The sequence below is a fragment of the Aquarana catesbeiana genome, linkage group LG03 (genome assembly GCF_042186555.1).
Source record: "Aquarana catesbeiana isolate 2022-GZ linkage group LG03, ASM4218655v1, whole genome shotgun sequence".
Taxonomy (NCBI): domain Eukaryota; kingdom Metazoa; phylum Chordata; class Amphibia; order Anura; family Ranidae; genus Aquarana; species Aquarana catesbeiana.
In genome coordinates, this window is record NC_133326.1 from 95,619,151 (window position 1) to 95,643,871 (window position 24,721).

General features: G+C 38.0%; 1 protein-coding gene across 2 annotated transcripts in view; it reads right to left on the bottom strand.

The window, feature by feature from the left end:
• LRRC49 (leucine rich repeat containing 49) overlaps window positions 1-24,721 on the bottom strand; it is a 183,011-nt gene that overhangs the window by 18,711 nt on the left and 139,579 nt on the right. For both annotated transcript variants that reach the window (XM_073618837.1, XM_073618836.1), the window contains exons 12-13: window positions 17,895-18,064; window positions 1,123-1,360 (exon numbers count right to left, since the gene is read on the bottom strand). In XM_073618837.1, the coding sequence (XP_073474938.1) occupies window positions 1,123-1,360; window positions 17,895-18,064 (408 nt within the window). The remainder of the gene's footprint in view (window positions 1-1,122; window positions 1,361-17,894; window positions 18,065-24,721) is intronic.

The window sequence follows — 24,721 nt, forward strand, 5'->3', positions numbered from 1 at the left end:
TGTAGGTAACCCTTGTCAGTTTAGTGAAAAAATGCTCAATAATTACTATAGGTTACTGTACTTTGTTCTGTGACTGACTTAAAGTTGAACTCCAGGCACAAAAACCCATTTAATGAATTTCTCAATAGCTACAAAGGATATAAATCCACTTTGTGTGCGCCAAATACATTTGAAAGTCTGGATATTACCTTGTAAATGTAGCAGTGACATCATCACTGTCTTGTACATAGCTTGTGCAGAAAGCAGGGCTGTGTGAGGAACCCAACAGATCCAACCACTACAGGTTGCCTGCAAAAAACTTCAAGAGGGGGCGGATACAAGACCAGAGCGCAGCAGTGACCAGTCTTTAAAACAGGAAGCTCTGCACAGAGGTAAAGTATCATGCTTGATTACTGCACAAATATGGAAGAAATACAAAAAGCGCATCAACAATCAAGAGTATACAATATTTCCTCATCCTGGAGTTCAGCTTTAAATTCCCTACATGGTTTCATTACTGGAAATGAGGATAATACGAGGGCTGAATCGAAAGTAGTACAAAATTGGGCTTTTTTTCCATGAACTTACACAGGTTGTTCAAATGTCCCATTTTAGTAGGGTAACACTTCCTTCATAGTAACTCCTTTTTTTCATTGCAGGGAAATAACAGAGTGCAAACAGAAGCAATGTGGCGTCATTGAGTTCTTCACTAAGGTGTGCAGGCTGTCCTACATTCACAGAAGGCTACAGAATTTATGGAGATAACACTATTGACAAGAGCAATGTCTTGTCTTGTTTGGTGACTCTTGTTAATAGTGTCATCTCTGTAAACATTCTGTAGCCTTCTGTGGATGTTAGGACAGCCTGCACCCTCCTCCATCAAGAACTCATTGACAGTACTCTGCTTCTGCTTGGAATCATTTACCTGCATTGAAAAAAAAGAATAGATGTTACTATAAAGATAAAGGTACTCTACCAACATGTGAAATTTGAATGACTTGTGTAAGTTAATAGAAAGGTTATGCCCACTGTTGCATTGCTTTTGGTACAGCCCTTGTATTATAAATGGTAATAGCTTCCTCTAAAGAAAAAAGAAAAACAATCCAGTCACAACTGTCAGATTTCTGTTAGGTTTGCTCTTACCATAATATTTGGAAGTTTCAGTCTTATTTTTGGTAGAACTTGTACTATATCCTCAAAATCTATGAAAGTGAAGGAGATTGTGTTGAGAGAGCCTGACGTTTGAACACTCCATGTCCTGTCCAAAGATTCCAGAGCTCCCAATCCATACAGACACAAGGTATCTCCTTCCAATTCCACAAGATGGGAATCCACCACAGAAAGGGCTTGCACAGCACTGCTCAGCACAGTGTCAAGTGATCTGGAGTAAAAGATTACAACCAAACATTTTAAGCAACAGGTGATAGGTCTCTGATCATGATCTTACAAAAATGAACTGTATTTTGGGGAATCTTCGAGAAAATACAATTTATTCATTGTTGTCTATGTATTTATGAAGAGGTTGCAGCCCATAAATGTTTTTTGCTTTGTGTCAAAGGCAGGAAAGATCTTTTCTGGTGGCAGTAGTGCATGAAATGAAAAGAGATCTTTCCAACCAGAACACAAAGCAATAAAACATTTTTTTAGTACACTGGATGGAGGCCTTCATTCTTTTATTTTTGCTGTGTCCCAATTGGAGATCTTCTCTCACTTTTGCTGTCAAGGTGACAACATTGTCACAAGTGAGAGGAATCTTTCCATCAGAACCATATGCAACAATAAAAACCTGACAGAGAATCTAACCCTTACCCCAATTTATCTAATACTGAAAAAAGTCTTCGTTGTAATTCCACTATAAAGAGAAACACAAGTCAACCTGTACAATTCATACAATGCAATACAAGTCATAGATCCCCTTCTGTTTTGTAGAACCCAGCAAAGACTTTGTGTGATTCTAAATAAGACAGCAGCCACTTGTAACAGGATTCCTTACTGCCACACTCCATGATGATTGTACACCAGAGGTCTGTGTCATGATTTTAGTATTACTAGATATATTGCATTATCTTAATTTGGGTTGTAATAAGAATCCAACATGTGTAATCAAAATGAGATGGAAAGGTAAAAACAGAAACAAAATTGGAAGGAGATAGGATAGGCCATTATGGTGTAGAATTCACGTGAACATTATTTTGAAGGAGAATAGGAAAACAGATGTAGACCTTACACCTAGGTAGGCTGGGTTCCCTTACCGGCAATGGCAGCGGCTGCACCTGATAGCCTGTGCAGACATTGTGGGGTTGCTGGACATGTAAATGTACATATATTATAAGTCAGCAGCTGCAGTATTTGTGGCTGCTGACTTTCAAATTTTTAGTGTGGTGGGCGGACCTCCGCTTTAAACCTGGCACACACTAATCTGTTTTTTTTTTCCAAACAAATACTCCTTCTTTGTAAATGTAGGCCAAAATGTATTCTGCTACATTTCTTTGTTAAAAATAACCAAAATCAGTGTATGGTATTTAGTCTGTGTGAAAGTTAGAGTCTACAAACTATGGTGTATACAGTATATTTGAAGATTGAGCAATCCTGATGTACTGACTGCCTATCATTTATTCGGGTCCTAAAGTGCAAGGACAGTAAAAATACCCCCCACCAAATTACCCTTTTTTGGAAAGTAGAAAGTCAGAAGAAGTAGTAAGAGGATTTTTTGATCAGGGATTTTTTTTTTTTAACACTGATTGCTTGTTACAGTGATGATCACTGTAACAGCAATCGTTTGAACTGTCATGAATGGTTTTCATTAATGACTCATTGTTTACTATTGTGGTGCTGTGATTGACCACGGTTAATAACATGGTACAGAGTGCTGTGATTGGCCCAGGTACCATGTGATAGCTGTGGGCCAATCACAGTATCACAATAGTGAGCAAGCAGTCATGAATGGCTTGTATTCATGACAGTTTTGCTTACATGTAATCATGTGATTGCTATGATTGATCATAGCAATCACACGATACCCCAGATGCTCACAATGGCCTAGTACTAAGCACCACCATCTGCTGTGTCCACCAGAGCTGTGGAGAGCTTAAATATATAGTAAAGATCAGTTAATTGTCCGCTTTGCTGCAGACAAGCCCTTGCCATCGATAGCAGCAATACATGGGACAGTAGCAAGAGGGGATATCTGTAGAGTCTGCACTACTGCCCTGTCTTATCTTGGTTGGCAACTATAACGGGTCTATAGTCAAAGCCTGTACTGACAGAAACGCATAAGATTCACATTCTAAATGTGAATAGTCATCTTTCTTAAAATGCTAGTTGGATTGCTGTCTCTGGCGTCAATATTTTCTCTAACATGGACATAGAACAAGTATGCGGAGTGAAATCAAAGTTCCTAATCTTTATACTTGTCCTGGGACAGTTACACATAAAGTACAGATGCCACTGTATTAATAAGACAATTAAGCAGCTAGCATTTTTAGAATTAGAAGTCAGCATAGAAGTCACTGAGCTTTAGCTCAGTTACCCATAGGCCTTAGATATCCATTTTATGGTACCTGCATTTTGATAGGATCAGATGACGTCAGTAAACTGGCATCAAAGACCACCATGGGAAGTCTTAATTTTGAGTCGGCCCTGTTGATTTTGGCTAATCCAGTTTTTGTTCTCTATTTATTTAAATATGAGCAACTGTGGTGGAAAATACTGACCGTGCTCCTGTACTGGGTGATCATTATGCAACTGCGGGGGTGTCTGGGTTTTCAGAAGTAAAAAAGGGACGAGGTGACAGTACACTGATTGGGACATGGAGGTGGTAAGATGGGTCTGAATTACTCAGTGTGCACTGCAATTAACATGACTGGGGCCAGTGATATACATGGGTAAGAGGGGCATCCTTGTGTGGACATGCCAAAGAATTGAAGCAGTAGAAAGCTATTCCATATACGCTAATCAAAAACCAATTATGACTTTTAATTAAAGACTTAGCTATAATACATACATATCTGTAAATTCCCTGAAATACTTTATACTGGTTCCTCTACTAATATATACATCTTTGTCCACATTTGGTCAACTGTCCAATTTTCAGAACTCAATACCATTAAATGCTTTATTCAAAATCCATGTCTTTTCCACTTCACTTATCTTATAACAACGAAACCGAAAAGTATTATTTTGCTGTATTAAAGCCATTATTAATTATTCAGTTCTCACAGTATTTGAATTTTAAGCTCCAATGGACAGGAAAAGATTATTTGTATTTTAAGCTCCACTGGACAGGAAAGCTGTTAATGAAAACTTATTGCAAGTCTTGAGTGTAACTGTTGTAATAATAAACATTAAGATGTCCGGTAAAAATGTTCCTGTGATAGTAAAACAGTAAATAACAATGGAAAAATAAAACAAACTCATATTTGCCAGTTATTCTCTGAACAAACTGGCAACATTTTTAAAAAAAAAAAAAAAAAAAGAGAAAAAAGCCTGTAGACCTTTAAGCCAGTGTGAAATGCGTATTGACTTAATTTACCTCCTGTTGGCACATACAGTCTACTTAAAAAATACTATTTGGCAAAAACATACAGTCGTTTCCTAAACCAGGCTTACTCTGTGATTTAACAAGGGGCGCATATAGTAGAGTACACATTTCAGTTTTTTTCCCAATCTCCACGATTGTGGGCTAGTCATTTCCTTTTCCTCTAAAATTGAGATGCCAAAAATGTGGAGATGCATCTAAAGTATACAGTATATTTAAAGTAGACATATCATTAAAGATTACACATAACAAACTGATAAGGATACGTGTTAGGATGACTAAATCAAATCACCATAGTAAGGGAAAAAATGCCTCTTTATCCATAAAAAAAATATTGCTTCAAAGCACCCTTGTACAAGCTGAAGGATTGGCAAAGATTAGATTCTGTCTGGCTACCAAGAGCATTGTAGGTTTTTCATGTCATTAAAACTGCAGTCAGTGCTTTCCAAAGAGACAGACCTTGTCTAGTTGACTTGGTGAGATAAAAGGATCAGCAAGGCACAACTAGGAAGCATAACCTAAATATGTATTAGGGAAGGCTATCCACTACAAAGACTAAAGTTCCAACTTGTTGGGTTTGTGTAATAGGTGTGATTCAGCCAGTTGTCAATGCACTGCCTATTTGCTGTATGACAGGCTTAGATGTTACTGTGTGTAATAATATGTAGTGCACTTACACTGGGCTGACCTGACAACAAAGGAGTAAATGAACAGACCTCATCAACTAAGATGTTGTAACCATCACAGTCATCAGACAGACCTAGAATTGTCCGTGACTGTCATTACCAGTTGGTGAGATTTGTAAGCAGTTCTCATGCACACAAATGTATTAAAATAAAATTCCTTGCTCTGTGAAGCCAGATCATCATGGTCATCTTCATACTACAAGTTCAAAATAGAATGCAAACATCTCACTGGTTGATGTTTGATAAATATGTCAAAGAGAATTGTGCCTCAACCTGAAGAGTATAACATTTGTTTCACAAAGCATTTGGTCTTCACAAACAGCTACAATGTCAACTAAACTTGTATAGGTTTTGTCACAGGCCATAATGCCTCTGCCTGGTTAGAAAAGTGGCGATCTGCCATTGAGTCTTGTCATGCCAGGGTTGGCATTATACCACAATAGCTGGTGTGCTAAAACTGTTCTTACTAGAGCCTCCTAGAAACCCTTAAAAAGAAAGTGATCATTACTTCTAAAGGTGATGTTCAGTTTTGGATAAAATGGGGTAAGGTCAAATTGGTTCTCAGGTTTTATTTGTTTCCTCTACGTTAAAGAAATTTCCCTTGTTGAGACTATTTATAAAATACAAATCTGAGATTTTGAAAAATGTAAAATTTTGCATACTGTCCAAAAAAAAACAAAAAAAAAAACAAAAAAAAAAACAAAAAACACACATTTTGACTGGTGTTTCACTTTAAAATTTCTAAAAATATATATAAATTGTATGAACGTATATTATACGTAGGACAGATAAGATCAAATCAGCATACTGACATCATTAATACAGATGGGACTTCTAAATGCAGTGTTTTCATACACAGAGCTGATAAAGTTGCTCATTAAATAAGAAATCCAAACATACGCTGTGGAAATGACTGATATGTTTTAGAAAACATATACCTTCTATAATTAATTCAATGCTTAACATCTAGCTCAAATATATTAAAAGTACTCTGATAACAAATGATGTTCTTGTTTTTTTTTTTTAAATGTGTGAACCTTTGACATATTTGCAAGTCAGAAATTATTTTATAATACATCTGACCAAGTAACTCTAAGCTATGCCGTTATCCTGATAATCAATTCTGCACTATGATATAGCGGCCACTTAAAAGACTGAATAAACAGAGCCAGCATTTCAAACTCACAAACATTAAAGTGGTTCTAAAGGCAGAAGGTGTTTCACCTTAAGGGATTCTATGCATCAAGGTAAAAAAAAACATCTGCGTGCTGTCCCCCCCCCCCCAAGCACCCCTCCCCTTATACTTACCTGAGCCCCACATCAATCCAGCGATGTGCATGAGAGAAGCAGCTCTCCTGGGTCTCTCTCTCCTCATTGGCTCACACAGCAGCATGAGCCATTGGCTCCCACTGCTGTTAATCACAGCCAGTGAGCCAATGAGGAGAGAGTGGAGGCGGGGCCAAGCCTGCTGCATGAATGCCCCCATAGAAAGAGGTTTGATATTGGGGGCACTTGGCCAGGGGGAAGGAGCCAGGATCAGGCAGGGGACCCAAAAAGAAGAGGATTGGGACTGAACTGTGCATGTCCATTGCACAGAGCAGGTAAGTAGAACTATTTTTTTTTTATTACAACAATAAAAAATAATATGAAGAAAAACAAAGCAGGTGTTCTAAGGGTGGCCTGTTGGTATTTACTGTAAGTGATTGTCCAATTACACACATACAAAAAACGTATATACAAAAATATATAACTTTTATTTACTTATTACTGTTTTTATATATAAGGTTTTTTTTGTGTGTATTGGGCAATCACTTAAAAATACCAGCAGGTCACCCTTAGAACACCTGCTTTGTTTTTCTTCACATTACTTTCGCTATTTACTTGGGTTGGTGACCTCCTGGTATATTATCTTCATGACTCCCAGTGTGTGCTAAGGCACCCCCACAAATTTACTTAATCTATCCAGTTGAAATTATTGTCACACAAACTTTTTTAGCATGTCTTTTTAAAGAGAAAATTCTTCAAACCTTTTTTGTTTTTACATAAACTATAGGCAAGCTGCTAAATACCCAGCTGAATTACCAATAGGTTTGCTGCTCTGCCTGCCAATAGATCTGTAATTCAGCTATATTTATGATTTACATACCTATTCAGCCCTGCACTACTAGGAAGATCACTGCCATACTTTCTAGTTTAATGTTACAGCTTCCCGAGTTGCCCCCTTGCTCTTTCTGTTCACTCATTGAGAAAGGTGTGAATTGATGTAGAGATTTGAAACATCAATTATATAGGCTTTGGCAGGTAAGACAGTTCACATATGATGACATGTGATTTGAGTGTGTATTAAACTGCTGGCCATAAATTCTTTAAATAATACTCATACAAAGTGGTAAATAAAAAAAGTTTTGACCCAAGACGCACCCAACTTCACACATTTTGCTAACTAAATCTTGCACAAATAATGGCAAAAGTTAGGTGAATCCTGCATGAAAACACTTACATAGTAGGTGAGGTTTAAAAAAAGACGCAAGTCCATCAAGTCCAACATATGTGTGTGATTATATGTCAGTATTACATTGTATATCCCTGTATGTTGCGGTTGTTCAGGTGCTTATCTAATAGTTTCTAACTTCTAATAGAAACTATCAATGCTCCCCGCTGAGACCACCGCCTGTGGAAGAGAATTCCACATCCTTGCCGCTCTTACAGTAAAGAACCCTCTACGTAGTTTAAGGTTAAACCTCTTTTCTTCTAATTTTAATGAGTGGCCACGAGTCTTGTTAAACTCCCTTCTGCGAAAAAGATTTATCCCTATTGTGGGGTCACCAGTATGGTATTTATATATTGAAATCATATCCCCTCTCAAGCGTCTCTTCTCCAGAGAGAATAAGTTCAGTGCTCGCAACCTTTCCTCATAACTAATATCCTCCAGACCCTTTATTAGCTTTGTTGCCCTTCTTTGTACTCGCTCCATTTCCAGTACATCCTTCCTGAGGACTGGTGCCCAGAACTGGACAGCATACTCTAGGTGCGGCCAGACCAGAGTCTTGTAGAGCGGGAGAATTATCGTTTTATCCCTGGAATTAATCCCCTTTTTAATGCATGCCAATATTCTGCTTGCTTTGTTAGCAGCAGCTTGGCATTGCATGCCATTGCTGAGCCTATCTACTAGGACCCCCAGGTCCTTTTCCATTCTAGATTCCCCCCGAGGTCCTCCCCCTAGTGTATAGATTGCATTCATACTTTTGTCACCCAAATGCATTATTTTACATTTTTCTACACTGAACCTCATTTGCCAAGTACACTGAAAAATAGACCCTATATTAGTACTATTCTAGGTCTGAGAAGTACATTATATAGCTTGACTTGGAATGTGTAAAGGATAAACATGTTACAGCATATGCTGCACAGGCAAAAGCAAACTGCAATACAAAATCTAACTTATAAAAAAAAATACTTGCGTGTTATGATAATACTTAAAGCTTGTAAAATATTTTTTAAACCTGTTCTGTATATCAGAGTCCTCAAAGACTTGTAACATGACAGCTATCAAACAGTGGCATGATGGCTGACAGTGTTCCTTTAATTGCCATAATTAAATATTGGGGGCTTACATTATCTGATTATAGCACCTTGAACAGTGTTTCTTTTGTGACACAGATCTTGCTTTTGGGAGCCATGCAATCACACTGACAGTATAATTAAGTGTAGTAATGTATTGCATAAATCACACTTTGTTCAGGAGGAATGTGTGCTATTTTAGGACAGGATTTGGACGTTGAGCCTTAGAGGTGCACATGGAAAGCTGACGTATGAGGTAATCCTGCAAACTTAATGTATATGAACGAATCTCAAAATACGTGGCAGACTCCAAGGCTCCAGGCAGGTATTACTGTGGGATATAAACACCTCTCAGGTTTCTCTTATAATTTCCTTGTGTATGCAAATGAATGACCAGGAATAACAATTAGGAAAAAAAGGTACAAAGGGTTTCTGTTTGGGATTCGCACAATTTGGGGGAAAATGATGTTCTTGTTTGTAACAATCAATCTAAAAAAAAGTTTTCTATATGTCTTTAATGGCAGAGCTGTTTAGAGGCAAATATGCCTTTATTATTATTATATATTGAAAGAATACAAGAAAAAGTTTGAAACAAAGTAAACAAGAGTCAAGAAACCCAGTAGTAAACTGGGACAGAATAGTGTCTAGAGAAAGGTTGCAATAAAATGAACGTAGAAGCATCATAGAATATATTACAATCAAGGATTGTCAGCATAAAGGGCCTGAACCCATAGGACAGCACTAATGAGGTTGGTGGGAAAAATAAAGGGTCAGGTGGGGATATAGGGGTCCACCGTATGTTCTGTTAGATTACCAAACAAAATATTGCAGGACAGAGAGAGAGAGAGAGAGAGAGAGAGAGAGAGAGAGAGAGAGAGAGAGAGAGAGAGAGAGAGAGAGAGAGAGAGAGAGAGAGAGAGAGAGAGAGAGAGAGAGAGAGAGAGAGAGAGAGAGAGAGAGAGAGAGAGAGAGAGAGAGAGAGAGAGAGAGAGAGAGAGAGAGAGAACAATGTGGGCGCAGGATACAAGAGAAAGAAAGTTTAAGAAAGAGAAGAGTAGGAGTGAGTACCAAAGGACCCATATAAATCAACCGGGAAGCGGAAGAACAGTTTGAATCTACTTTCATAAACGGCAATTGTCTCAGTTAAAGTGACCCTTCTCCAAAAAGTTTTCCAAAAATCTACCCTCTTAATAGGTCTCTGGCAGGTTCTAACGTCACTCCATTTAGGAGTCTTTAGCATTGAAGACACTTTCAATGCTAAAGACTCCCCCCCCCCCCCCCCCCCCCCGCTGTCCGTTGTGGTTCTACGGGATGCTAGGAGACAATGAGAGCTGTGCCTGTGATCTTCCCTTAAAGCGTTTGTTACCACAACACTTCAAATTCCTGATATGTGTTTGTTGTACCATGTACTTGTATGAGAAAATATCCAGTTCTCTTTGTATTGCTTCCTTTATGTGAAATCCCTGGTGTTCATGCTAGTTCCCTTGCTTTCCTATTAAAAACTGACCATACTAAGTAGGAGATCTCTAGCTATGCTGGGAACTCAGTGTACTCTCCTCCAATGATCAGACTTGTCCTGACACGCCCCCCGCTGCACAACCATTCTCTGGGGAGCTCAGTGTGCTGCTACTTCTCCTCCCCCCAGCTCCTATGCAGCTGAGAACAGAGGGAATGTGATCACTGATAAAAAGGGGAAAAGGTATTTATAACGTTTTTTATATCTACAGTATACAAAAATGTTTTGCATTTCATTTCTATTTTAAACTGAATAGGTTGTCTACAAGGCAATCGTTTACAATCACTATAAGGAAAGCCATTGGTATTTTTGGTGGTAGAGCATTTTTCTTTTTGTTTTGCTATGAAGAGTGGTCAGAAACCACTCTGAATAAAAAAAAAAAAAAAAAAAAAAAAATCCACAGGTTTGTGTCTTAGACAAAGATATACTGCCATTTTAAAAGTGTGCCATAGAAGCTGCGACTGAGTCCTACAAGTGTAGGGGCTAAAACCATTGAAAATAGGTCACATTTAAGGTCCAAAGCTCAGCCAAGAAGCTAAACGGAACAAGAAAAAAACATTTTTAAAAACATAAGGCATTTTCTTATGAACCCATTACTAATGAAACTGAAGATAAGGTAAGGGGTATCAGCAGATTAGGGTACAACATATGACCAGAACTCCATGATTACCCACGGCTATGATTGTGCAGGAAAACTAGACATATTTAATATACATATTGCACAGAAATATTTTCCCTCCAATACATTATAAAAATATATGGGAAGCCTTGAGGAAGGTTCACGCCCAGGTAGTTGATGATTCAGAAAAATGTATTACACGGTGTAATATAATTGCAGGCTTCAGCTATACTACACCATCTGTGATGTACACATCCTTGATAATGGAAAGATATTCTTCACCTGTGACATGTTCTTCCTGAGAATTCATCAGATTGTCACTGTTCTAATGAGGAGTTAATATAATGTTTCAATATTAATTTTTCAAAATGACAAACCATAGTCACTAGTTTTTCTCAAAGAAAAGGGTGTTTTCCAAATGATGTGGCAACTTGTGGTTTAGAAGATTAGTAAAATGTGGTCTGGCTGTAACTGACCATAAATTTAACATGACAAATTTTCCAGTAAAGTATTTTATGCTGTAATGCTATAGAAGGGGCTGGGTACATTTTCTCTCTAATACTCGGGTTTCTGTTTTTCACGGTTTATATAATTTGGAATAGCTTATATGCAATACCAGCAAAAATACATGGCCTGGATTTCAGATACACAAATAACTACCACAAATATAATCTACATGGAGTTTACAAATATAATGCATATGTACAGTTGTGTGAAAAAGTATTTGCACCTTCCGGGTTTTTAATTTCTTTGCATATTTCTCACACTTAAATGATTCAGATCAAACAAATTTTAATGTTACACAAAGATAACCCGAATAAATCCAAGATGCAGTTTTTTAAATCATTATTTCAGTTATTAAGGGAAAAAAAGCTGTTCAAACCTGCCTGGCCTTATGTGAAAAAGTAATTGCCCCCTCCCATGCTGAATCATGAATGAACCGTGATTAACCACAATTTTTGAAATGCTGAGTTAAATTTCACTTGCCACACCCAGGCCTGATTACTGCCAGACCTGTTGAATCAAGAAATCACATAAATAGCCATACATTATGCCACAATCTAAAAAAAAATCAAGAACAGATTAGAAACAAAGTAATGTACATGTATCAGTCTAGGAAGGGTTTCAAAGCCATTTCTAAGGCTTTGGAACTCCAGTGAACCACGGGAAGAGCCATTATCCACAAATGGAGATAACTTGGAACAGTGGTGATCCTTCCCAGGAGTGGCCGGTCTACAAAAATTACTCCAAGAGCATGATGACAACTCATTCAGGAGGTCATAAAAGAACCCAGAACATCATCTAAAGAACGGGAGGCCTCACTTGCTTCAGGTAAGATCAGTGTTTATGATTCAACAATAAGAGAGACTGGGCAAAAATGGCATCCATGGGAGAGTTCCAAGGCCAAAGCCACTGGTGTCCAAAAAGAACACAAAGGCTCATCTCACATTTACCAAAAAACATCTTGATTATCCCCAAGACTTTTAGGCAAATATTCTGTGGACTGATGAGACAAAAATTTAACTTTTTGGAAGGTGTGCGTCCCATTACATCTGGCATAAAACAAATACAGCATTTGATAACAAGAACATCATACCAACAGTCAGACATGGTGGTTGTAGCGTGATGGTCTGTGGCTGCTTTGCAGCTTCAGTACCTGGACGACTTACCATAATTAATGGAACCATGAATTCTGAGCTCTACCAGAAAATCCTAAAGGAGAATGTCCGGCCATCAGTTTGTGACCTCAAGCTCAAGTTCACTAGGGTGACGCAGCAGGACAGTGACCTGAAACACAACAGTAAATCCACCTCCAAATGGTTCAAAGCAAAATGTAGGTTTTGGAGTGGTCTAGTCAAAGCCTAGACTTAAATCCAATTGAGATGCTGTGTCATGACCTTACACAGGCCGTTCATACTGGAAAACACTCCAATGTGGCTGAATTAATTAAACAATTCTGCAGTGGGCCAAAATTGCTCCACAGCAATGTGAAAGACTCATTGCCAGTTATCTAAAATGCTTGATTGCAGTTGTTGCTGCCAAGGGTGGCACAACCAGTTATTAGGTTTAGGGTTCAATTACTTTTTTACATAAAGCCAGGCAGGTTTGGATAGCTTTTTTGCCTCAATAAATGAAACCATCATTTAAAAACTGCATTTTGCATTTACTCTGGTTATCTTTGTGTAATAATAACATTTGTTTGATAATCTGAGTCATTTAAGTGTGACAAATATGCAAAAAAAACAAAAATCAGAAAGGGGGCAAATACTTTTTCACACAACTGTATCTGTCTGCAGCATAACCAACACTTGGTTAGCCATGCATATAACTAATCAATCAATATATATTGTACAATGTACAAGTGAACCAGAAAAGCCTAACATCTCGATAACAGACTGTCTAAAAATTCAGAAACTAGATCCAGAGGCACAGTATGAATGGCATCATATTTGGGTCATTCATTTACTTCTAGACTGGTAATGCTGGGATTTGTGCAGCCATCTTCTTTAGTGCGTAAACTAGAAAAACCAAAGTAATCTCAATCACTAACCTAATGGAAACAAAAGTAATCTCAATCACTAACTTAATGGAAATTTAGGACATATATAGCCTTTTGCAGAGTAAGAAATTTTATGGATTCATTTGGGGTCACTTTGGGGGAACACCTGGATTGAGGTGTACAGGAAGTGACACATGACGCTGCCAGTGCTTATCTTCTTTAGGTAGGAAATAAATAACTATGCCGGATCTAACTAATTTACTGACAAGAAAGGTATATATTTCTTTGGACTATGGGATAATTGTATCACTAATTTGGGGTCCATTCACTTGCACTTACTAGAAAAGCCTGTAAAAATTAGCAATAGTGCACTACCTGCTGGCTGAACATGTAATATACAAATTACAGACACAAAGGGACTGAACGGCATGTGACGAGGAGCACAGAGCTCCACTATATATATATATATATATATATATATATATGCTATTTGGAAGTGCTTTTTTCGGGGAAAAATACACGACAACTAAAAGTGCATTTTATTGGACGCAAACACAATAGAATACCCTTTTTTTTCACTAAATGTAAAAGATGATGTTACACCAAGTAAATAGATACCAAACATGTCACGCTTTAAAATTGCATATGGCTGTGTAATATCGCCAAACTATGGTACTTAAAAATCACCATAGGGGACGCTTTAAAAATGTTTGCAGGTTACAAGTTTAGAGTTCCAGAGGAGATCTGGTGCTAAAATAATTGCTCTCGCTCTGACGTTCGCGATGATACTTCACATGTGTGGTGCAGTCACCGATTACATAGGCGTGGGGGGCTTTAAAAAATGTTTTTTAATTTTTATTATTTATTTTATCCTAAACAATTTTTTACAGTTTCTTTAATTTTTTTTTTGTACTAACTTTATTGCTATCACAAGGGATCTCTTTATGGAGAGATCTGGGGTCTATTAGACCCCAAATCTCTCCTCTGGCCTCCAATGCAGCCGATCAAACACAGATCGGTCGCCGACATTCCGCCACCCTCAGAAGTGATCGAGTGGCTGCTTAGCAGATTTGGAAAGCACCATGTTCATGGCAAACATAAGAAACAGTAATATACTGCAGAACACTGCTCAGATTGGACCTTTGTTTTTCAAGGACTTGAACTAGAGGTTCTTATTTGGATTAAAGTGGAAAATCGAATAAATCCTTTTCTGTTTTCTAAAGTAATATTCTCTGTATTCTGCACTTTACCACTGCGCCTTACATGTTCTTGCTTTTTTTTTCAACCACTCTTTTTTTTTTTTTTTTTTTTTTTTTATTTCTAGTGCAAACACATAAAAAGTAGATCTAGAAACACAAATGATTGCAAAATGTAATACATACTGTATGTTTTATTGTCAAATTTAATGTTATATCTCTATTGAAAAAGAGGTCAATATCAAGTATTAAAACATGTTAAGTGATCCAGACCTTTTAAGCGTATTCTGATCTAGTATAAATTCTAATCCAACCCCAGATTCTATTTCAAGAATTCTGAAACTGCTTTACTGAGAACAGGCACACCTGCTTATCTTACCCAGCAAAGCAACCACTTTGGCAGGTATTGATTAAAGTGTTCAAGATATCTGTGATTTACTAAGTTCTAGCAACAATTTCAAATGTGCTTCAAGGCAAGAAATAAAAGCATTTTATTGCATGTGTTTCAGTGTTAATAATTTATGATGCATGGCTCTAAAAGGCTATTTAAATAACTTGACTAGCCAGAAGGACAAAGTATGCTTGCCTCTAAAATCAAAAGTTTTAGTACTCAATAATTCAGCCTCTAATGACAAAACTGATCAAGATATTGAAACACAGATGTCATTTGTGTTAAACTATCTTATATTACCCCGTACATAATACATCCCTGTAAAGGGTAACAGTCATAATGGTAAATGGACTGATGCATCTATTCAACACAAATACCGGGTGCCCACATCATCGATTTCTGTGACCCTTCAACCTTTAAATCATTACTCCAGCACCAGAAGATTTCAAAATGTAATGATTTTCTACTGGGGTCTAAATAAACCTAAGAGAAAATTATGGTCTCTGAAACCTACACCTTAAAGGCATGTTCTCCGACTAAACTAGTGAAATTTTAGGTCTATTACACTGACGTAAATGAAATGCTTAAATAGTCTGTCACTTGTACCTAAAATTAGAGTGTGTAATTGGCTGTACCAGGCTCTTGATACTGATGGGTTGCAGAAAATCGTCATGATCTGCCTAAATGGTTTTGCATGGCCGTATACAAGTGATGAATAACACCCATTAAGCTCACTTATAAAATGTCAGTGCATGTTTCAGTCATTTTGGTTGCCCAGGGGCTCTTAACAAATACCAGTCAAAGACATTAAGCTCTCAGGTGTACATATATCAAGTGCCTTGTTGAGTTTTTGGAAAATTCAAAGTCCTTCAGGCCCACATGCTTCCTATATGGTTAGGATATCTGTGGCTACAGCGGCCATCCCTTCCTGGACAATTTAAAGGGAAAACTACTGTGTTTTATACCATAGATCACTTTATGCATTATGATTAGAGCTAGATTTTTTTTATTCAGGTAGATATTTAATGTTATTTAGTAACATTTTCATTTCATGCAACAAGTGGATGGTAAGCTCTTTACAAATGATCACCATAAATCGCATGGTGATCACTGGGGATGAGCTTGGCACGTTCAGAGCCTAGTCTGAACCCACCTGTCACCTGTACTGGGCCCAGGCATTCCCCACCCACACGTATACAAGGGGCATGTGTATAATTTTGGCTGCAGGGTGGGGAATGCCTCGGCCACTTATGATTGGCCTGGTATAGTGACGGCTTCCTGGTGGGGTAGAACTGGGATCCAAAAACACCCAAGCTCACCCTAATGATCACATTACACAGACTACAGGATGGGCAACTAGTCCCATACATGAAAAGGACCAACTGAGTCACTTATACACAAGATGCAGTCAGTGCTCTGCATGCTTGGCAATTAAGTCATGGGTGTATGTGCAATTGATTTAACAATATTGCTGAAGATAGGATTTAGGGTGTCCACATTGCTGGAACTCACTGTAATCAACAATCTCAGTTTTTTTTAAACAATACCAGCATGTGACAGTGAGGTGCTATGATGATCTCACTGCTATATTTGCATTTATGTATGGGGCTTGTGGAACAATATGCCCACTCAAATGTCAGCTGTTAGTGGCAGAGACTACGGATCATGTTGTTTGAACCTGTAGAACAGATATCACCATTCTTGCAAAAACATTTTGAGGAGAGTGTTGGGGTAAGAGTTATATGAATGCTAGGAACTCATAATAAGGAGAGGGGAAAGGGAAGTTTGTTAATTAATTCCTGGTCAGGACTGAGCAGTGATATCTACTACAGTTGAAGCAGTGATGCAGGGCAGATAGGTAGTGCACATTACAATATTACATTTTGCACTTGTGGGTATACTAAATTGTCTCAAATTGCAGACCACGATGATTTCCAACATAGAAATGTACCTTAACCAACAATTACCTGTTCTTCCCAATTCAGTCTGTTATTTTACGGAAGAGTGTTCTCCTTCTAATGCTGCTAGAACTTTGGCTTACTACTGTTTCTCTAGAAAATCCATTCTTACATGGAATGTCACCTTTCCAATGGAAGATTTAAAAAAAGATGATTGCTAAAAACTCTACCTTTTTTCATATTCTATGCAGTCTAGCTCATTTGAGGTTGCCCAAAAAAAAAATTGCAAAAAGTGTGGGACATCTGATTGAAACACCCCTCAACAAATTTGCTTGTCTTACTGTTGTGAATATTGTTGTTTTAATTATTTGAATAGTTCTTGTTCTATTACTTCACCCTCTTAAAGTAGTTTGAGTTTGCCAGTTGTAATACTGACATAAAAGCCTGTGTTACCCAGCATATTGTGATAAGGGTGGATGTACTAGCTACTTGACTACAATAAATATGAAATGCAGAACTGTATATACCAAACTTTTATATGGTTTGAGTCCATTTTCATACAACAGCTTGGGTTAAAATATTCCACAGTAGCTTGTCATGCATGCCCTTTTGGCACACATGGGCGTACAATAAGTACTGTGTTGGTTGTTCAACAAAAGCAGTAACAACACTAGTGTTCAGTTAGTCTTGATAGGGTCCAAACGATAAATGTTAAGTTATGAGAAATCTAAAATAGTAGTCCTTGCAACAGGAATAGGAGGAATAAAAGATCCATGTTTCAGAGATAACAGTTTTCCTTTTGGAGGGATTTCCTCTCACTCCCTGTTGTCTTTTTAAAACAAGAAGTGAAGGGAAATTTTGTTCACAAAATTTACAAAATATCCGACATGGGCTTTATCTATTTCCTATTAAAACACAAAAAGAAAAAAATGATGACATTTTGTTTCATTTCAATGCATTAAAAAAAAGGCTGACATACAAAAAAAAACATAGTACAATGGTAAGAAATACCTTTTTTCTTCACTAAATTCATATGCTGTAGACCCATTCAATGGGCATGGCTTATGTGAAGGGCTTACACAAGCATTGCTTTCTTGATTCGGATTTGTCCCAGGTACTACTCTGTTCTGCTGAATGTCCCATTGTCGAGCAGCATTGCAAATTGCAATTCGTTTTTTTTCCTAGAGCAAGAAATAGATGTTAACCATTTTTTACCAAGCTATAAAGTTACAATAAACTGCCTAATCATAGGAACGAAGAGTTTGATATAAAAAAAGATAGGCATTAAATAGAATTATTGCCACAAACTACCACAAATGAACAGTTCATGTATAAGCCCTCGTTCACATTGAGGTGATTTGTCATGTGATTTGATAAATCAAATCGCATGACAAGTCGCAGCCTATTGCCGGTAATGGCACCATTCCAAATCGGTGCAAAGCCGAATTTGCAGTGATTTGCAAAAGTAGTTCCTGCACTACTTTTGCCAATTTCAGATGCAACTTCAATAGACATCTGTCAAGAAGCCACACAGATGTCTTTCAAGTAGCACCTGAAATCGCGCTGACCTGCTACTTTTCAAGTGAAGTAGCATGATTTCAAAGTAGCATCAATGTGAACCAGGGCCAAATCCACTAAACATTTATTAAGAAAATAAACACAATTCTGAGTGTACATCTCTGGCACTTCAAACACTGTACTAAGATTCTGGCTCTAGCCTACACCACAGCAATTACAAATTCTTCTTGGCATTATTTTGGGAAATAGTGTCACCTAGTCATTAAGGTTTTCTATCCCTTTTCCCAGAAAGAATAGGTGGGTGAATTCTCTTTCACATTAAACACATTAAAATCATACACAATTTCTGTATATTTACATTACATCCACAACCTCAGAAAAGAAAAGCACTATAGAATATAGTACGTTAGATGCCTATAATTCCCAGACCGGATCCCGTCTGTTGAATCTTGTTAAATCCAAATAAACTAGAGTTTTTAGGAGCACTCATTAAAATGAATGTGAGATATATGATAATATGGAGGACTTAAAAATAAAATCTTGGCCAGACTGAGCTCCTGAACAACATATAGACCTATGATCTAGATCAGAGGTAAGGGATCTGATAGAAAACAATGAGGCTGATACATGAAAATGGAACAGGAAACATCAGAACAAATATGGAGCTGTTTCCATGCATTCATCCAATCCTAGGAAACTGGGAAATTGCTTAGGCACGCTAGTACTCACAATAGTACCCAACAATATACATAATCAGAATAAAATACACAATTTAGCCAACCAAAAGTTTCACCCACTCTGGCCTTTTTAAACACTGTGTGTACCACAAAATAAAAATAAATAATAAATCGAATAAATAAATAATAATAATAATAAAACGAATTTACGCCCTTTAAAAGGTGCCTATCAGAAGGCATTAACTGTATTACCTGTAATGCTGAATCAAACATTTGACCATATATGAACACAGAGCAATTGCAACAAACTGGCTCCTGCTGGGATGTCTGTTGGGTTGGAAACTGACCAGAAGGTTCATACATTTATATATATTTAGTTTTATATTGACATGGATGTGCAGGCTAACCTGTGAGAGAGACTTATGTTTGCTAAATTTACTTTTAATCAAAAGAGTATATTTTGCGCTAACCATATGTAAAAAAACAACAAAACGGTGCAGCTGCTCGTGTAAGTCAAAAATACAAAAAGGACCCAAACAAAGTAACAAAAAAATACAAGCGCGCCACCAATAACTATGTATCTGAATACAATGTATACAACTACATTTCCGTGATTCACCCCTATTCTCATGGAGAAATGTTTTTAAAAAAATAGATACATTTTTCAAACTAGCTGAAATATCTTGTTTATGCAAAGTGTTTATATGTCATAAATAAGGAGCAACTAATTTACCCCATTTACTTTTACTTATACCAATGGGTTAAACGAATAACTATTCAAATGGTGAAATATAAGTAAAAAGTTACCAAATGCCTATTAAAACTGGTGCTTATGTGAAAAAAAATCAATTGTATAGATCTATGCGTTCATAATCTTTCAACACAATTAAATTACTCTTTTCCTCTTTAAAAAAATAGCAGAAATAAACACCCTTGTGATGTGTCATAAAAGATAAAGTCCATATGAGGATATCTTGTGTTGTAGATCAATCATGAATCTTCTGCTTTGGAACAAACAAATAAATGATCTTCCCGCTATAGGTAAAGTAGAAATGCTCGCTTACCGAATCTGTAGGATCTCAAATTATAGAGATCTTAAAGGCTTGTTGCATTCGCCTGCCGGCATCTGTGATCTCCACCTGGGTAGTCATCCAGAAAGTTGCGAATGCAACAAGCCTTTAAGATCTCTATAATTTGAGATGCTCTGAAGCAAGTATGAGACGGAAGCTATTGGCTACTGGCTATTGAACTTCCGTTTTCTAGTCCCGTCGTACGTGTTGTACGTCACCGAGTTCTGGTCGGTCGGAATTTGGTGTGACCATCAGAGTTTATTCCGATGGCAAAACCGGTCGTTTGTACAGGGCATTAGGGTTTTTAAGAGCTGCAGGACATCACATGTTGGAGGAAATCAATGTTGGAGGACATCACATGTTCTAGCATTTGCTGCTTCATCAACTTAGGTCAGGCATCTGAAAGAGCAGCAAATGCTAGTCCTTAGGGGCTGCAGGGGAGAAGAAGCAGTACAGGGAATGAATCAGTTCATTTGCTGAGAAGAAGCATCCTCACAGGAAGAGAAAACAGACTGATTAATGGATAAGCTTATAGCCAGCCATAGATGAGGCAAGTTGGTTGCAGGAAAGATATTTGCTTGATTTCCCCATCAACACAGACACCTGCCTAGTCATTGTCTTTTCCTGGCGTGGGGGGGGGGCAGTAATTATTGCTAGCGGCTATGACAGCCGCTTCCAATAATTGCATGTAGAATCCAGCAGGCTGATTGTACCCAAGTTGATCAATCAATCAACTTGGATACATTCAGCCAGCCCATACAGGATTCGAATCTCGGCTGGTTCTTGCTGAACTGTCTATGGCCGGCTTATTGCTGTGCTGCTTCTGCCTTCACTGTCAGATTCAGGTCCAGGATAACCTGGGTTCAGAAGAAGGGTGTTTATGATGCTAGCCACCAGACTTGGGACATCTACTGGCAAAACAAGTACATGTGGGAAATCTTTGGATTGTAGGTAGTTTTGCCATTTAATTTTTAAAACGGCATTCATTTTTATCTTATTATTTTGGGTGGAGTTCTGACTCTGCTACATTTGGCATGGGCATTTAGGCTTCAATGGCTCCAGGGCAATAAAAGGTATAAAGGAGATAAGGTAATTTTTCTATGCAATGCTCATCTGAGGTGAACTGTTCTGTAGATTTGCAGGTCAAATGGAAAATATAATCATCCTGTATGGGTACATAGTGTATATACACAAGAATGTTACTGGTCTGTTTGGTTGCCATAGAGTAAATGATTTCTGTTAAAATAATGTGATTGCCACACATGCACTGTAAAAGGTTTCTGTGTACAGAAGATAGTTCAATATATGTGCTTTACTGTAATTACTTTGCAGAAGTAACACAGATGCTGAATGATGTGCTACAATAATATTATTTCAACAGTCCAAAGTCACAAAGAACAGTCAACAAAGTTTTAATAACTCTTATTCTTTTATGACTTTTTTTGCTGCATAACTGCCAAGCCCACCTAACCAAAAACAATATGGAACAAAAAGTAAGGAAAATGAAAATGCATGCTGTACTTTAAAGGTGTTTCAAGGTTATTTATACCCCATATTAACATGGCATTAAAATGCTGCTTCTTAGCTGGCGACTGACAGAAGTTTGGAACGTAAGAGATTTCAAATTAAAAACATTGTACAGGAGGGGAGGGTGAGCTCTGCCAAGAGGCTATGGTCGAACTGATCTCAGTGGATTGAAAACAGCAATTAAATAAATTAAATGTACTCAGCAGTAAATTAAACGTTTAATCTGAAAGAGTAGAAGATGCAGACACAGAAAAGTGACGTCCACACAATGTGCTATTCACGGCTCCTTAAGACCTCACTGCCAGTGAGACCCACTGAAGGATTATGTGATAAAGATATATAAGAATTACTTGAATTGCTTCAACATACCATGACAGTGAACTGTAACTTCAGTTCTTTACAAATCATTCACTCTTCTGAAATATCTTTTTGGATCAAGAAAAACTAATATCTTGTAAATTCATTTTAAAAAAGAAAAAAAAAAAAAAGTTACATGTCTGAAGTACTTAAAAGGAAAAAGTAGTATAAAAAGACAACTTTAAATATCCTAGGAGGTATTTAATAAAATTGTTTTTTTGTTTTTTTACAGATGTACTGTAGAGAGGAAAGAAAAAAATTGTAGACGTGGTAACTTTTAGTGACTAAGAAAAATGTTTAAAAATATAGCTAGCCATTAAAGTCATCACTTTGACAACTTCTTTGTCTTCTCTACCTCTAATTCATTGTCGCTAACAGTACATTATAATTTTTATTAACTATTAGAACCTCAACACTCATTAGAAACTTAAAAATAATCAAATATGCCAAACATGGTCCAGTACATTCGCTAGAGGCCAACGTGCTAGAACATTGTTTTTTATGGGGACACATAAATGAGTACATTCATAGTGAAATTTTCTAAATACAATAGGAGAATCAAGTTTTACCACCAATTTACAAATTATATTTGAATTTCTGCTGCCACAAGAGAGAGACTGGCTTACACAATAACGTAGTGAAGCATGCCATAGCTCCCGAACCATGCCTGGTCCATATAGCAACACAATCACATCACATAAAATGGTTCATTATTATTATTATTATACAGGATTTACCAACAGTTTGCGCAGTGCTTTACAACATCGGGGAATACAGTACAATTACAATACAATTCAATACAGGAGGGATCAGAGGGCCCTGCTCATTAGAGTTTACATTCTAGAAGGGAGGGAGGGGCAAGTGGACCAAAGGGTAGTAGCTGTAGGGGATGATCAGATAGACAAAATGAAAATACAGTTGTTAGGTGTGAGTAGGATAGGCTTCTCTGCAGAGGAGGGTTTTCAGGGATCGTCTAAAAGCTAATAGGAGATAAATGGACAGATTGGGGTATAGAGTTCCATAGGCTTGGAGAGGCTCTGGAAAAGTCCTGGGAGGCGAGCATGGGAGGAGGTGATGAGAGAGCTAGAGAGCAGGAGGTCTTGAGAAGAACGAAGAGAAGGATTAGGTTGGTATTTTGAGACTAGGTCAGTGATGTAGCTGGGGGCAGAGTTGTGGATGGCTTTGTAGGTAGTTGTTAGTATTTTGAATTTAATTTGTTGGGTGAGCGAAAGCCAGTGGAGGGAGTGACAGAGAGGAGTAGCAGACAAAGAGCGATTGGTAAGGTGGATGAGTCTGGCAGCAGCAATCATGATGGATTGAAGGGGGGACAGAGTACGTAGAAGTAAGCCAATGAGGAGGGAGTTGCAATAATCAAGGCGAGAGATGACCAGGGAGTGAATTAAGAGCTTTGTTGTGTCACTGGTTAGAAAGGGGCATATTTTTGAGTTTTTGCGGAGGTTGAGGCGGCAAGATTTGGACAGTAATTGGACGTGAGGCTTAAAGGAGAGTTCAGAATCCAGGACTGCCCCTAGGACCTTGGCATGTGGGGATGGGCTGATAGCTGTGACATCAATTTTGACAGAGAGATCAGGGGAAGAGGCACGTGGGGGAGGATAAATGATACGTTCGGTTTTGGATAGATTAAGTTTGAGGAAGTGGTGCGACATCCAGACTGATATATCTGATAGTAAATTATTGATATGTGAGGAGACTGAAGGACTGAGTTGAGGGGTAGAGAATTAGATTTGAATGTCGTCAGCATAGAGATGGTAATGGAAGCCGTGGGAGGCTATCAGCTGACCCAGGGAGGAGGTGTAGATTGAAAATAGGAGAGATCCAAGAACAGAACCTTGGGGGATCCCAACACAGAAAGGAGGAGGAGAGGAGGAAGTAGAATTGTAAGTAACGCTACAAGGTGCAGTTGGATAAGTAGGTAGAGAACCAGTGAAGAATTCAGTCACGGAGATCAAAGGCGTGGAGTTTTTTGAGGAGGAGGGGGTGGTCTACCGTATCAAAGGCAGCAGAGAGGTCCAGGAGTAAGAGTACAGAATAGTGTCCCTTAGTTTTGGCCATTAGTAGATCGTTTGTTCATTTTAGGAGAGCAGTTTCTGTGGAGTTTTGAGGACGAAATTCAGACTGAAGGGGATCAAGAAGGCTATTATTAGCAAGGTGGACGCTCAGTCGGTTGTAGACTAGAAGTTCAAGGAGTTTGGATAAAAAGGGGAACAAGAAGATGGGGCGTAGGTTGTTAAGATTGGATGGGTCCAGTGAGGGCTTTTTAAGTATGGGGCTGACAAGTGCATGTTTTAGAGAGTTGGGGGAGATGCCAGAAGAGAAGGAGAGATTGAAGATGTGGGTTAGAGAGTGTAGAATAGAGCCAGAGGGTGAATGTAGCATTTGCAAGGGAACAGGACCCAGAGAGCAGGTGGTAAGATGGAAGTTAGCAAGTAATTTAGCAATCTCGTCTATAGTAGTGGGGTTGAAAGAGTGTGAGCATGAGGTGTAAAGCGTGGAGGGTATCTGAACAGTAGAGATCTCCTCGCAAATTGCACCAATCTTCTGTTTAAAGTAATTGGCGATCTCCTGGGCAGTGAGTGAGTTAGTGGGTGGAGGCAGTGGAGGACAAAGTAGAGAGTTGAAGGTAGAGAAGAATTGACGGGGACGGGATGATGAAGTTGTTAATGAGAGT